The sequence below is a fragment of the Lontra canadensis genome, unplaced genomic scaffold (genome assembly GCF_010015895.1).
Source record: "Lontra canadensis isolate GAN:19392208 unplaced genomic scaffold, GSC_riverotter_1.0 scaffold148, whole genome shotgun sequence".
NCBI lineage: Eukaryota > Metazoa > Chordata > Mammalia > Carnivora > Mustelidae > Lontra > Lontra canadensis.
In genome coordinates this window covers 2,657,095-2,673,081 of record NW_022631142.1, presented here as the reverse complement: position 1 = coordinate 2,673,081, position 15,987 = coordinate 2,657,095, and the positions used below count along the sequence as shown (strand labels likewise).

The 15,987-nt window shown below is 39.0% G+C and overlaps 1 protein-coding gene across 2 annotated transcripts in view; it reads left to right on the top strand.

Moving 5' to 3' along the window:
* Positions 1-15,987, top strand: part of NDC1 (NDC1 transmembrane nucleoporin) — a 42,977-nt gene that overhangs the window by 17,297 nt on the left and 9,693 nt on the right. For both annotated transcript variants that reach the window (XM_032844115.1, XM_032844116.1), the window contains exons 8-16: positions 455-590; positions 1,377-1,469; positions 3,180-3,261; positions 5,522-5,677; positions 7,446-7,691; positions 7,794-7,909; positions 10,202-10,252; positions 11,987-12,050; positions 12,844-12,944. In XM_032844115.1, coding sequence (XP_032700006.1) covers positions 455-590; positions 1,377-1,469; positions 3,180-3,261; positions 5,522-5,677; positions 7,446-7,691; positions 7,794-7,909; positions 10,202-10,252; positions 11,987-12,050; positions 12,844-12,944 — 1,045 coding nt within the window. The remainder of the gene's footprint in view (positions 1-454; positions 591-1,376; positions 1,470-3,179; positions 3,262-5,521; positions 5,678-7,445; positions 7,692-7,793; positions 7,910-10,201; positions 10,253-11,986; positions 12,051-12,843; positions 12,945-15,987) is intronic.

Here is a 15,987-nt window from a genome sequence, read left to right as displayed (position 1 = left end):
ATTGTGATTTTTAGATAGTGCCATGTCCTGTTAACTACTGTGGAACTGTTTTTAGTGTGTACAGATAGAGCTGAAATCTGGCCAAGGAGAGGTGCTAGTCCTGTTGAATGGTTATGTATCAAATTACAAAGTAACAATAGTAAAATTTTACCCAGCCTCTAGGGGTTGGTTTATAGGCTTGACTCATTCTTCCTTCATAGTAAATGACAGTGAAGATTTGGAACAGAAGAAACTGAGCACAAATTTAAGTCTGTTCTTCCTTTAAGGCTCCCTTATGTAGTTCATAAGAAGGTATCAGGGAGAGAATTTTATGGGGTGCAAAAGGAAAGGCATCTATATCACCATTATTATTTAGAAGTAAGATTTATTTGTTTTTCATTATGAGACCCAAGTCTATTAAATGCTTAGATTGTATTTTCCTCATAGGATTAAACAGTAATTTCTGCTTTCATAGGCAGTTTCACAGGCCTCTTGACACTGTGCGTGGTCTCCTCAATCTCTCGTTACTCTACCATGTCTGGCTATGTGGTGTCTTTCTTCTGATGACTTGGTATATCTCATGGATACTCTTCAAAATCTTTGCCACAGAGGTTTGTATTGATTTTTTTGTTAATGCTTTTGTGTTTGGGAGTGCACAGACTTATTTATAGCAGAGCATTGAGCAGTGTGCTCTTGTGCCCAGAGCCATTTTGAGTAAGTTGGGTTTCGGTCTCTTTTCTGAGACTTCATTAGGGATATATCATTTGTGTGTCTGCTGTCTGTCTGTGTCTGTAAGGAACAGTGTTACTGTTCTTGATTTTTGGCAACTAAGCTGAGTGAACTGCTAGTGAAGCTTACTTTGTTTTATCTGTAGTGTAATTCTATTCTGAAAGTTTCCATTTCTCTATTGAGCACATACTAAATGCCTGAATTTTAAATCCGTTTTCTGTGCTATTGATATTACTACTATTAAAATATTTAATGTAAGACAATAATTGTTCTTTGAGAGAAAGTTTTAAATTTTGTATTGAAATGATTTTAAATGAATGGGATTTCCATTGTCTTTGTCATCCAAGTGTTTGTCTTAGAAAATGAATGTTTCATTTACCATCTCTGTAGGTTTGTATCCTCTGTAGGTTTGTATCAGTGGCTTCAGAGAATATTTGTTTCTATTTTTGGCAGCTAGGGATCTAATAAAATTGGGAAAGTAACATTTTGGAAAGTAGTGTGTTTGGGTATATTTAATTTTAATGCAACCTGTTATTAAAATACTGAAGATACTAATTTGTTGTGTTATCTCCTGTTGTAATAAATTACCATTAGTGTGAAGTTACTGAATCTAATAAAGTCAAGAAAATCATCATTTCATAGTCTTTATATTTGATTATATTTGATAGGCTCATCTGTTCCCTGTTCAGCCACCATTTTCAGAAGAGTCAGATGAATGCCTCCCGAAGGTTTTAAACAGCAATCCACCGCTCATTGTTAAGGTACCTGAACTGTACATTTTGTGTCTTCATGCAGTCACCTCTAACTTGTCTTATGGAATGGACTTAATATGCAATGTATTTGATACATTTTTTGAGGGCCTAGAATATTCTAGTACCAATATTGTAAAAAATCAAGTACATGCTGCATTGAATGCTGTTTACTCTTTCAGTTTTTATTCCAAGTGACTAAAATACAAGAATATATTTCAGTGTATTTGTACAAGCTAAACTAAACTGTATTTAGGATAGATATAAAAATAGTTCCAACCATGAAATACCATGATATACAACCATGTGCGTTAGCTTTTCACAAACTCCTCATGGTAGCAAAACAAAACGTCTTTCGTTTGTTTGTTTTGTTGTTGTTGCTGTTGTTTTTAATCATGAGTCAAGGTATATTTTTACTCATGTAGTATTGTTGGCTGTTATGATCAAAGGTACACATACAGTGAACTCAAAATAGATAATGATAATGATCCTAAAATCAATTTTATTCTTTTTATTTTTTAAAAAGATTTATTTATTTGACAGACAGATATCACATGTAGGCAGAGAGGCAGGCAGAGAGAGAGAGAGGGAGGAGGAAGCAGGCTCCCTGCCGAGCAGAGAGCCCGACTTGGGGCTTGATTCCAGGACCCTGGGATCATGACCCGAGCCAGAGGCAGAGGCTTTAACCCACTGAGCCACCCAGGCGCCCCCTAAAATCAATTTTAATGAAAAGAGTTTAAAGAAGCTGTAGTAAGTTCACAAATTAAACTAACTGAGAATAACTTGTTTTGATTTAAATTGCATTTTGAAATTTTAAAGTAGATCTATAATATATGTGATCCTGTTAAGAGATCATAGTGCTTAAAAAAAATTTAAAGAAAATGGAACCCAGAGTTTGGAATACACTCTAGAAAAGTTGTAAATTGATAAGAAAATGACCCACTGAGGTTCTGATTATCTTTAAACATCAATTATGACTAATTTATTAGATAAAACAAATATATCAGGTACTCATTGTGTTACTTAACAAATCTGTATTCACTTGGTAGATGTCAGTCACTGCTAGTTGCTTAAGACATAATAATGAATTAGATGTAGCACAGCCTAATGGAAAAGGCAGATATACAAACTAATGAAAATTTACTGTGGTAAGTGCAGTGGGAACCACTTATTCTGCTTAGAACCAAAACAAGAAACCTTCACAGAAGTTATGGTGTCTTGAATGATGAGTGAAGGGGTTTGCCAGGAGACAAAATGATGATTTTTTGTAAAGTACTGTTGTGTGCCAGGTACTGCCTTTGGATGTGGTAGCAAGTAAAACGCTATCCCTGCCTCACAGTTTAGTGGGTGGAACCACATGAGACAAGGAAACAGGCAGTTACAATAAATTATGTTAAGTGCCACAGTTGAGAGCTGTGTGAGTATATGTTTGTGTGGGGGGACCTGGGAAGTTCCAGGAGGAAGTGATGTTTTAAGTTTCCCACCATAGAAGTGGGAAAAGACACAAAGAGATCTATAGATGGAGCCTCCAGTGAGTGGGGCAGCCTACAGAAGGTAGAGGCAGGAAAGTTCTGGGAGTCTAGAAAGTGGAAGAGTATTTCCTTCATGAAAAATTTCAACTAATTTCCCCTTACATATATAATGCTGAGCCCAATTCATAAATAAGATTTTTATATAGAAGTTAAAAAAATTAAATAATGTGTATTTTTTTTTTCTTTTTAGTATTTGGCATTGCAGGACCTGATGTTGCTTTCTCAGTATTCTCCTTCACGAAGACAAGAAGTTTTTAGCCTTAGCCAGCCAGGTATTGCTAAAAGTAACAAACACAGGCATGTGTGTGCAGAAAGTGTTCCACTTAAAGTTTTTGGTGAGAGAGATGTGTTTAATACAATATCCCACAGCTGTGAGTCCATTAAGTGAAGTATTGATTTAAATCTTATGTAAGTAAGATTCTAACCACCATTGTTGTGGGTAGAAGTTATATTTCCAGAAAAGTATTTTTAAACTCTTACATGTTATCTTCTTCAGCAGCCTCATTCCCTTAACCTGAAAAAATTATGAGGTAGGTTGACAGTTTTAGGGCAAAAGAGTACAGTTTAAGAATCCTCAAAGTTTTAATGCTACAAAGGGTCTTGAAAATCAGGTGGTCTAATCCCTAGATGGGGGATCTAAGTCTCAGAGAGATTAAGTGGCTTACATAAAGTTAATGTCATAGAGTAAGAAATTTTGTCCTTTGACTCCCAAGTACAGAGCTCCCTCCTTCTGCCATGCTACTTTGCCTCCCTTTATTTATTTGTTTATTTATTTATTTATTTTTTATTAACATATAATGTATTATTAGCCCCAGGGGTCTGTGAATTACCAGGTTTACACACTTCACAGCACTCACCATAGCACATACCTTCCCCAATGTACTTTGCCTCCCTTTAAAAAAAAGTAAAAGAGTACTAGATTTGATAGTGACCCAAGGATGCTCTTGGCAACTCTGAAAGACTTCTCCATTTTTACTTGTTACAAACTCCTTGTTACAACTATGCCAGTGCTCTCCCTTGTTCCTGGATGGAAAGCATCTCAGCCCAGTCACCAATGGAGAATAGGGAACCTAGGTAGCTTTTCATCTCTGTAATTGGCTTTTCATTATTTTACTATATTTGCCAATTCCCACATTCCAAAAGAAACCTCTATAGTTAAGTGTTACATGGAAATGAAATTCAGTTACATGAAAGTAAAAATGATTGAGCCACACTTTCTTTTTAGTAGCATGAAACATCCAGAGCTAATGCTGTGGAAAATTAACCAAGTCTTTTCTATCAGACTTAGGTTCACCAGGGAATGCTCTATGCATTAAATAATTTCACCAGTTACAGTAAACTGTAATTGGGTGACATGTTCTCTGCTAGAGAACTTACATTCTAGGGCGTATTATTAAAATTTAACTCAAGCATTAGATAGTTCCTTAGTGGTCCTGAGTTAAGAGCAGTACAAAACCTTTTGAAACTTACTGATGGAGTATTTTGTTTGCATGCAGGTTAAGTTGTGTTCCTCTTGAGCTGTAAATGGGGACAGTGTTTAGGGAGGGATCTAAGTGAGGGGAGGAGCATTATTTGTCACCCAGGCTGGGGAAACCAGTTTTCAGTGGACTCCTCAGCTATTCTTAACATAAAAAGATTGATTAGTTGGTTGATTTTTACATGGCAGCTATAGGTGATAAGGTCTTAGAAAATGAAAAGATAATGAGAAGTAAGGGAATTTCTACAAGATTCTGGATTGCAGTAGTTTATTAAATAATAAAGAATGTAAATTCTCTAAGTGTAAAGTATGATTGTTATTATGTTATCAAGTATGATTATTATCTGTGTTATTCCTACAGATATAATAACAAATAGGGGCTATTATTAATGAAAATGTAAGAAAACATAGTGGGCCAGACACAACAGTTTATATAGGTAATTGAGGAACATGGGTTACCTCTCATTAGCCATGCTTGTATTCATTGTCTTAGTCTTTAGTCTGTTCAGTGGTGCTAAGGAAGTAACCCTCTTTTTCACTGAACCTATACTCTAGTGTTTGGCTCTATTTTTAGCAGCCAGTATTAGAGTTTTTTGTTTGGTTTTGTTTTGTTTTATGCTAAAATAGCAAGCTTTTGCTTGTAGAGTTTTTGGAAAATTATTTTGCCCAAATATTTATTGAACTCCTGCTGTGTACTAGATGACAGGAGTATAAATAGTAGCTTAGCCAGGGAAAGTGGGCCCTCATGCAAAGTGTCATAGCATTTCTTTTTTTTTTTTTAAGATTTTATTTATTTATTAGAGAGCGCGCTTGCACATGAGGGGAGGGGGGAGAGGCAGAGTTCAGAGAAGCAGACTCCCACTGAGCAGGGAGCCTGATGCAGGGCTCCATCCCAGGACCCCAAGATCATGACCTGAGCCGAAGGCAGATGCCCAAACAACTAAGCCACCCAGGTGCTCCTGCCATTTAGCGTTTCTTATTGAATTTTCTCCTCACTTTGAGAAGGTGACTGTAAGATTATGTACATTTTAAAAGCTGGTATTTGGACCTCCTAGGTGGACATCCCCACAACTGGACAGCTATTTCAAGGGAGTGTTTGAATCTTTTAAACGATATGACTCAGAAACTGGTTCTCTACCAAGAAGCCGCTGCTACGAATGGGAGAATGGTGTCCTCTTACCCCGTGGAACCCAAGAAATCAAATTCTCCAGGTAATTCCTATATTACTGTGAGAAGGCAAAGCATGTACATTTTTTTCCCTAAGAAACATGGCAGTAGTTAATCTCAGGATATGTATACATGACTGTGAGAGATTTATTTTTAGGGAAAATTGATCTAACACATGGAATATTGTACTGAACCAAGAAAAAGGCCTGGGTATCACTATAGATTGAAGAAGTTAAGTCTGCTGTGTCTGTGGTGTTAGAAAGGCTAACAAACTGCGGCCCATCTGATAGAAGCCTTTAGCTTCCTCAAGTGCAGAGCCAGGTGAAGCATTATATGTCATACTGGGTGCTGTCCTCGTCGCAGTATCCCTGAGACAGGTAGTTGCTGGACAATGCCCGGAGGAGAGCACCTGCAGTGACTGAGCAATTTCACAATGGGGCCATCACATTCATTGTTTTAAGATAGCTTCATAGGATATTTGAAAGATGGAAGCTGAGAAGTACAGTGGAGGGACAGAGGCTATTTGACCAAATTCCTTAAGTAGAAGAGGCCTAGGAATGTTAGACTGATGAAAGGTCTTAACGTCCACATGCCTTTTGGAGGCAGGCCTTGAATGAAAATGAGCAAAACTGTCTGGGTGAGGAATGTGGTAAACTTGAGAGCGCTGGCTTCACTCGACGGGGAAGGGGTAAGCTTCAGGCCACTGTTCCCCTGTGGAAATTTGGACCTGGTGTTCTGTGCCGCATCGCCCCTCCCTGCCATTAGGTGAAGCCTGAAAGCTAAAAATATTGTGGGTGAAATTTTCCACTTTTTAAATGTTGGCAATTGATCTTGATATTTAAAAAAATCCCTGTATGGGAGCACCTGGGTGGCTCAGTGGGTTAAAGCCACTGCCTTCGGCTTAGGTCATGATCCCAGGGTCCTGGGATCGAGTCCCGCATCGGGCTCTCTGCTCAGCGGGGAGCCTACTTCCTCCTCCTCTCTCTCTGTCTACCTGTAGATATATATATATTTTTTATTTATTAGATTTTATTTATTAGAGAGAGAGTATGAGCATGAGCACAAGCAGGGGGAGGGGCAGAAGGAGAGGGAGAAGGAGGCTCCCTGATGAGCAGGGAGCCCAACGTGGGGCCGGATCCCAGGATGCTGGGATCATGACCTGAGCCGATGCTCAACTCACTGAGACGTTCAACCCACTGAGCCACCCAGGTATTATGGAGGTATTATTAAGAAGGTATTATTAAGAAGATAGAATACTAGTGTAATTTATTTGTCTTTGTGCCTTGTACTGAAGTGGCTGGAAAAATATTCCTTTGTTTTTATACAACAGAATCTATAAATTGGTTATAAGATACAACTATAAGATAATTGTTGAGCAAGGTGTTTACAGATCATATTTGTAGATGATCCTGGGCAAATTCATCTCTGGTGTGACTTTTGTTAACTCAAAAAAATGCTGTAGAAAATGGATGAGTGTGCACCCTTTATCAGTACACTTTCACAGCTTTAGTCAAGTGACAGCTGCTGTAGGAACTTGGGGTAGCACTGGGCATATTCCAGTGCAGTGATTGAAGTTGCCATTTGAAAGTGAAATATAAATTGGTAAGTTCATTCAACACAGCTTAGATTTAGAGAATCTTGAAGCTGAAGATATTCTCTGGGGAGAGAATGCGGCAGTGAAAGCTGGATGTTGAGGATGTAAACCCAAAGGAAACCCGCTCCTGAGCCTTGGGTAAATGCATGAAACCAAAACCCGAGATGGGTACAGTTTGTTCGGGCTGCCTCTTCAGCACTGGATCTGTTCTTTTACAGAAGAAACCACTTTTCAGACCCCAAAATCCAGCCAGATGCCTCGGCCTTCAGTGCCACCGTTAGTTAAGATGTCACTATTTTCCTCCAAATTGTCTACGCCTGATGTTGCCAGTCCCCTTGGAAGCCCATTTGGCTCTAGTGTGGTGAATCGGATGGCTGGAATTTTTGATGTGAATACCTGCTATGGGTCCCCTCAGAGTTCTCAGCTCATAAGAAGAGGGCCAAGATTGTGGACTTCTGCTTCTGGTAAGGGGACTGTTTTCTAAAATTTGAAATGTAGTTACAGAGACTCAGATAACCCGAGTTTTCACTTTCTTGGTTTTTTGTTTTGTTTTTTGTTTTCTTTAGATCAGCAAATGACTGAATTTTCTAATCCTTCTCCATGTACCTCTGTTAGTGCTGAGGGTAAGACAGCAAGACAGCCCAGTATGATTTATTCATGGATTCAGAATAAACGTGAACAGGTAGGGTGATAGGATTATAGGATTTATATTTGCATGTATCATTGAGAGCATCCAGGACTGACTCATATGAAGTTGCTGGTATTTGACTGGTTTGGAGCTATGTAAGTTGCAACTTCATATGACTTCACCTAATGCGATGCCTTTGCTCTGTGAATTCTTTCATCTAAGAAATATTTGCTGAGTTCTTTATATATGCAGAGTGTGGTTTTAGGCACTGGGAAAATGCTGAACTAAAGCCCCTGACTATTTGTTTACATTCCAGTGAAGGGAAATAGATGAATAAGCAAATGTATTAAACTGTATCTCTTTCAGTATTAAAAAATTCTACTAATGGTAAGACTTATTTTGGGTACCATTAGGAAAAAGTTGCCAGTTAAATCATGTCATGCTATTGATTATAAGATGGATCCCAATACGTTATATTCAAAATATGAACAATATGTGTTTTAAAAGGGAAGAAATTTGATGTCTTAAGTTTTGTACAGAATAGAGCAGTTATGAGAGGTCTTGTTGCTTGGGTGACACCTGATTAGAGACCTGAACAGAAGGCGGGGAGCAGCAAAATGCAAAGGTCTTAGGTGAGAGTGGGCTTGGTTCGGATGAGGGATAGCGTGGACACTGGTAGGTGTTGGGGAAGTCAGAGAGATAGCAGCACTCAGAGCTTATCAGGCACATTAGTTGTTTTGAAGACTCACATTTTCTCTAAGTGAGATGGAAAGGCACAGGATGGTTTTGTTCATGAGACTGACATGATGTAACCTTACATTTTGAAAGTGCTGCTTTAGCTGTTGTGTTGAGGTAAGATTCTCGGAGGGCAGGAACAGAAGCAGAGAGACAGTTGTAAAGCTGTTGAGGTAATCTAGTGGGAGGTGATGGTATCGGTAACCAGAGTGGTTGTGGTGGGGACTGCAAGATGTGATCAAGGTCTGGGTATATGTTGAGAGTAGGTGTAATAGGATTTGCTTGTGGTCTGGTTGTGACATAAAAAAGAGAGTTAATGTTGACTTTCGGGTTTTTGGCCTGAGGATCTTCTGATATAGTATAGTTGCAATTAGCTGATTATTCTGGAAGAGGAGATTTGATAGAGTGAGGTAGGGAAATCACGAGATCGGTTTATGTCCATTTGAGATACTTATTAGACAACCAATTGAAAATACTGAGTAAGAACTGAGACATATATCTAGAGCGTAGGGAAAAGTTTTGGGTTAGAAATGGTAATTTGGAAGTCATCAGCATACAGGCAGTATTTAAAGCCATGAGACTCCATGAAAATTCTTTGGGATTGTACACAGAAGAAGAAAGATGCAAGAACGGGATCCTCTAGTGATTCCAGTTCTGGGTGATGAGGAGGAATGGCAGAGGGGACCAAGTGACTGTGGAGGTGGGAAGAAAACTGAAGAGGAGAAGTGAGTGGTGCCACATGTTGCTGATGGGTAGCCTGAGAGCCGCTCTAGGACGAACTGCTGGGGGGCGGGGTGGAATGTGGAGGTCATTGAGTCCTTGATGAGCTTCTGGCTGGAGCAGATGGGACGAATGCGGATTGGATGGGGCCAGGAGAGATTGGGGGAGGAATCAGAGGCCACAAGGAAAGCTGGATCTTTCAAGGGGTTTTGCTATTAGGGGTGCAAAGAAATGGGGTAATTAATAGCTGGAGGGAGTTGAGGGGTCAAGGAAGGGTTTTATTTTTTAAGATGGGAGGAATGACAACATCTTTGCTGATGGAATGATTGATTAATAGAGGCACTGTGGGTATTTCACAAACTTTGGGATCCCATTTGCCTTACATGTCATAAATCCTGCCATATCATGAATTCACTTTCAAGTCAGTTGGGGTATGTAGCTTTCAGTTTAATACTAAGAAAATTGTTTCCCATGTAAATGTCAACTAGTAGAAAACTATTTCCTATCTTAAGATTCTTTTTTTTTTCCCTTGGTAAGGGAAACACACACTTTTTTGGTATTAAGAGGCTAAAGCTCAAGACAGTTGTCAAGAACTGAGTAAGAAAATACCCCTGGAACCACTTTGAATTCCTTTTATCATAGAACTCTAATTTGGGGGTTAGCATGTATACATGGAGACTCAGTTTAGGTTAGACGATCCATCTTGGATATCCAACTTACGTACAAAAGGTATTTACTTATGTGGTTTACTGCAAATACTGTCCTTTCTCTGTGAGATGTGAAGCGTTTCATTTAATTTAGTGTCAGCAAGAACCTGGGAATGTATTAACATTGTATTTGAATAGAACTGAAAACTTTAAGTGTGTTCATTCTTCCTTTTCTCCAACTTAGGTTAAGAATTTCTTATCAAAACGGGTGCTGATAATGTATTTTTTCAGTAAGGTAAGAATATATAGTTCAGTGTTGGGAATGGGGGGAGAGGAAATGAGAGAAGAAAGGAAGTACCAGCCTGGATTTGACTTCTAAATATTGAGCTCAATCCTAGCAAGCCAGACAGCTTTGTAGAGTGCTTCGCTGAACCTCTGTGTGAGTAAGAGCTGCCCTAGACCCCCAGCTCATCTCAGGGACTTCCTGTGGCTTGACTCTGTTGGACTTCTGAGTCTCCTGGTTGCAGGCAGCTTTGTGGGGATGGGAAACCCCTTCCTGCAAAATGGTCAAATCCATGGCGGTCCCTCATGGCTCATTGTCTTGCTACAATCTTTGTGGCCAGTTTGGTGTTCAGAAGAGAGATGACTGGATTAAGTTGCAGATGTTAAGCTTGTGTGGGATAAAAAGTTGTAATTCAGGCCACAAACTAAATGACTTTCCAACTTGTGTGTCAGCTGCTCCAGCTGTCATAGGAGAGTAACTGAATGGCAGAAGCTAAAGAATCCTTCCTTTTTTCACTCACTACAGCTGTTGTATGTTAATCATTTGATGAGCAAAACCTTTGCCCATATGTAGGGGAAAGAATTTTTGTTTTGTTTTAGTTACTTTAGTCTGGCTTCTTTCGTTCTGAAGATATTACAGTATTAGCTAATACTGTACTCCAAGGGCCCTGGCATGCATCATTCATTTTTATTCTGTGGGGAGAGAGATCTGAGTAAGAGTGACTCTGACAGAATATAGGTGCACAGAACAAAGAATCATTTCAGGCGCTTGAAACTGTTTTCTTACTTTGGTGGCAGAGAAGATCTACCCACCTAGCAATGACTTTTACCAAAAAGCGTCTACCTTAGGCTCTCTATCAGAGCTTTGGGACAACCATCAGCCCCCTGAGGAAGGTGTCTTGTCTTCCACCAAGAGGAAGAAGGGTTGTCCGAAGTTTTACTATAGAGGATAGGAAGAGGACTCATCCTTGTGTCTTATGTACACTGTGTTGTTTCCTCTTAAGTTCCCTCATTTAATAATAACAGCATTCCTCTGAGATATCTCTCTGTAGTCATTTTATAGATAAGGAAACCTGAGGCTCAGAGAGGTCAAGTAACTAGTCTAAGGGCACGGAGCCAATAAGTGGCAGAGCAGATGCTGAACGAGATCTGGTTTTTCCGTGGAAGTGAATGGCTGCCTTTGATTCTAGTTTTGCAAGTGGGGATCTATTTTATGATAAGGAGTTGTACACGCTGCTGTTTGGTGTCGAGAAATGTAACATGCCGATGTACTTAATAGGCTTCGTTGGGTGCATCACAAAATCAGCATTCGTTTAAATGGGCCAATTGGTGCGCCCTACTCTTTGACCTTGCTATCTTAAAGGTTAGATGGTGTTTCTTTTGAGTGGGGCTGAGGGTAGACAATTAATAGAGGTAATACGTATTTAGGCAGTTCTGGGGTTAAAAAAAAAAAAAAGCATTGTAGCCATTCTCTGATCTGTATCCTAATCTGAGGTGAGTTGAGTGTGTGTAACTCTTATTTTAAATGAGAAACTGAGGCAGATTTAGAGATTGGGCAAGGGTCACACAATAAGTTGGTGGCAGAATGCTTTATTGCAGTTAAATCCTATTATATAAGAATTTCAGATTTTAAGTCTTGAGAGGCTGCTGAGAATTTTTTATTGTGATAGGCTGCCTAGTTGATTAGATGAAATAACAGAGTTAATGCCCAGCGGAACTTACTTAAATGTTTCTGTTGTATTCGTAGCACCCAGAGGCCTCTATTCAGGCTGTTTTTTCAGATGCCCAAATGCATATTTGGGCATTAGAAGGTAAGCAATCGCAGTGAACTACAATCCAACTCTGACTTTAATTATCAGTTAAATACTGAAGCGTCTCCAAAAAAGTATTTACTGAAGCACATCCATGAAAGGTCAGGTCTGGATCTTGACCTCAGTCTTTGAATTTTTAGATACATTTTTATGTCTTTGTTTTATATGGATCAATTTTCTTAGATATTTAAATATACTTTAATTTGGGCAGAAATTATCCTTGGATATAAGCGGAGAAACTGAGCCTGGGATTCTTGCTTGTCTTTTTCTACTTCAAAAAACTGCAATTAATAGAATGTTTTCAACTGTCAACTTATATTGACATAACATTTTTAACATTTGAACGTGTTTAATTTAGCTTGAATATGAAAACTTAGTTGTTAAAGAAGTGGATTTTTTTTTTTTCTCATCTCCTAGATCCTGCCTTCTGAGTGCTTAAAATGATACTTCCTCAGAGAGCCCTTTCCTGACCCCCTGTGAAAAGTGTCCTCACAGCTGTCACTCTCTTCCCTTATTCTGCTTTGGTTTTCTTTCTACCACTCATCACTACCAAACACAATATTATTTAAAAGCTTTTTTTCATGCTCGAATGCAGACTGTCATCTTATTCATGACTCCATATAGTTGAGCACCTTTCCAGTGCCTGTTCCAGTCTTTTGCCCATTTTTCTATTGTACCCCACCAATATTTTAAGCTCTTGACATATTCAGGATGTTAATCATTTCTCGGCTGATGCAAATAGATGTGCCTAATTTGGATTTCCTTTAAATTTTTTTTTTCTTTTCCTCTTGAGGTCTGTCTCACTTAGTAGCAGCATCGTTTACCGAAGACAGATTTGGAGTTGTCCAGACTACACTACCAGCTATTCTTAATACCTTGTTGACGCTGCAAGAGGTAAGCAGTATTTGGGTTTGGGAGAGGTTGTGTCTTTCCCTCCTTCCCAGGTTTTCCGGTTTCTTATAGCTCATGTTTACTGAGTGACAAAGCATATGTTAGAAGTTAAATATGGTACTGTTCTCACCCTTGGGAAATCAACAATCTAAGAGAAACCAGGAAGAGAAACTAATTCCTTTGTTAATAATAATTTTATAGAAATAGAAAAAGGAAGTTACTAACCCTCTGGTATTAATCTGATTATTTAGGATATTAGGACTCTGTTCAGTGATATAAATTTGGTTCCTTACACAACTTACAGCTACTAAAAGTGACCTGTAGTTAAGTTATCTGTGCAGATAAAAGTTACCTATTGGCCAGAGGCTCAAGAGGATAGAGCTGAGCCTGGTGGATCCCTGCTGCCAGACCGGGTGCACAATTTTAAAGTAGTAGATCCTTTTAGTCCTAGATCTAAAAACAGAGAAAACCTGTTTCTTGCCTTTGAACAGGCTGCCTTTCCTGACTTCATGTTGGGTGCCTTGTCACTGTAGCTGTAAGAGAGATGAGAAATAGGAGCACTGGGTGCCGGAAGCATCTTGAGGTGGGAGCTGGGCTGCACACTAGGTTTTCTGGGGCAGTGGTATTGAAGTAGGTTTAAAGGAGGGCAGTTGGTGCATCTCTGGGTCTTGGGAAGCCTGAAAAGAAAACATGTTTTGCCGTTCGTTTCTTCAACTCTCAATTTATTTTACCTCTTAGAAAGTTTTACCCATCAAAGCCAGTGATTTGTGTTTTTCCCCCTTTGAATTCTTTCTGTGCTCACTTTCTCATGTACCTTTTTAAGACATGTGGGAACACGTGAATAGTTTTATTATTTGTACTCTTACCCAGCTACCTTTCTGTAATGAAAGAATTTCCTAGTATTTTGCACACCATCTAACAATCGCCTTGCCTAACCACACTGTCGGGTTCCCAGGCTTTGGGTGTATCTTTGACATTCATAGCAGAGTTTGTTTTTCATCATCCTGGCAATGTAGTTTACAATAAAATAATAATAGGACAGTAGTTTGTAGTCTATGGACCGATTTCATCTTATATTTTATTTTATTTTATTTTTTTAATTAGGGAGATTTAATTTTAAATTCTCTAAATACCAAACTTCTGGGATTTTTTATTTTTTAAATTTTATTAAACTTTTTAAATTCAAGTATAATTAACATACAGTGTTATTAGTTTAAGGTTTACAATATAATGATCCAAGAGTTCTATACATTGCTCATCGCTCGTACAATATGTGTACTCTTAATTCCTTTCATCTGTTTCACCCATTCCCTCACCAGCCTCCCTCTGGCAACCACCAGTTTGTTCTCCATAGCTAAGAGTCAGTTGGGTTTTTTTGTTTGTCTCTTTTTTTCTTTGTTTTCTTATTCTTTTTTTTAAGATCTTATTTATTTATTAGAGAGAGAGAGAGCAGTGGGAGGGGCAGAGAGACAGGAAGAAACAGACTCCGCCCAGAGTGGGGAGCCTGACTCCAGACTTGATCTCAGGACCTGAGCTGAAAGCAGATGCTTAACTGACTAAGCCACCTGGGCACCCCTTGTTTGTTTGTTTCTCAAATCTGACCTCACTCTTGTCCAAATGGCTAAAATGACAAGCACAAGAAGTAACAAGTGTTAGCGAGAATTTGGAAAAAAAGTGCACTGTTGGTGGGAATACACACTGGTGCAGCCACCCTGGAAAACAGTATGGAGGTTCCTCAAAACATTAACAATAGAATTACTGTATGATGCAGTAATTCCACTACTGGGTATTCACTCAAAGAAAATGAAAACACTAATTTGAAAAAGTATATGCACCCCTATGTATATTGTATTATTTACAACAGCCAAAATATGGAAGCAACCCAAGTTTCTGTCCATAGATGAATGGATAAAGAAGACATGGGGACACAAACACACATATACACACACACAGGAATATCACCCAGCTCTAAAAAAGAATGAGATCTTGTCATTTGGAACAACATGGATAGATCTAGAGAGTATTATGCTAAGTGAAATTCAGAGGAAGACAAATGCTATATGATTTCACTCATGCCATTCTTGGTGGTTCTGGTTTTTTTTTTGTTGTTTTGTTTTGTTTTTAATCCTCGTAACTGTCTTGTAAAGGAAGTAGGACAGAGATATTTAGGCCTATTTTACAGATGAGGGAGGCTTGGGAGCGTGGTGACATACCTCAGGTCTCACATACAAGTCTCGTAGGTGGCAGAGCTAGGACTTGACCCTGAGCTGTTTGCAGGGCATTAGCAGTGGAGAACCATGGGGTTGAAGGCTCTGAGACCCTTGACCAATATTCTCTTATATGTCATAGTTCATTCTCTGTTCTGCTAGATTTGTGTGCTGCTCTACCCAGCGCACTATAGGATTGTGTCTGTCTCAAAGAGTCTGTATCTATTGATATGCCTTATCCAGGATCATGCTCAGTAAATGGTAGAGGCAGATTTGAAAACTAGGCTTTCAGACCCCCAGTCCTTTGCCTCTGTGAGGGCTTGGAGAGGTATGCATTTCTTAACCTCCTTTCCTAAGATGGAATGGCAGTGTGTCAGAAGGACCAAAGACAGAGCTACAGTCAGTTCTGCCTGTGTCTACATCCTAGTTCCTACTACTTCCTAGCTCTGCAACCTTGGAAAAACGTTTATCATAGTTCATTGAATCCAGGATATCATTAATTAGAAGATACAGCTCCAACTCAGAAATTATAAAATGACGGGGGTGAGTATGTTACATAACCAGTAAATACAGGAAGCTCTAAATGTCAGCATTTGTATTTGGAAATTGGAGGGAGTGATAACGGTACTTACCTCATCCCTGACAACAGGGATGTGAATTCTGAATGAGACCATCTCTGTAAAGCACCCAAGGTTAAGTGCCATATTAAGTGCCCAGCAAATATAAGGTTTTATTACTTTGTTATTATTACCATGTTGTACGACAGTGTTCTTATAGTGTACAGGAGAAAAGGTCTTTCAAGATTTAAAAAAAGGTATTACAGTCAGTACTGTAAGCAA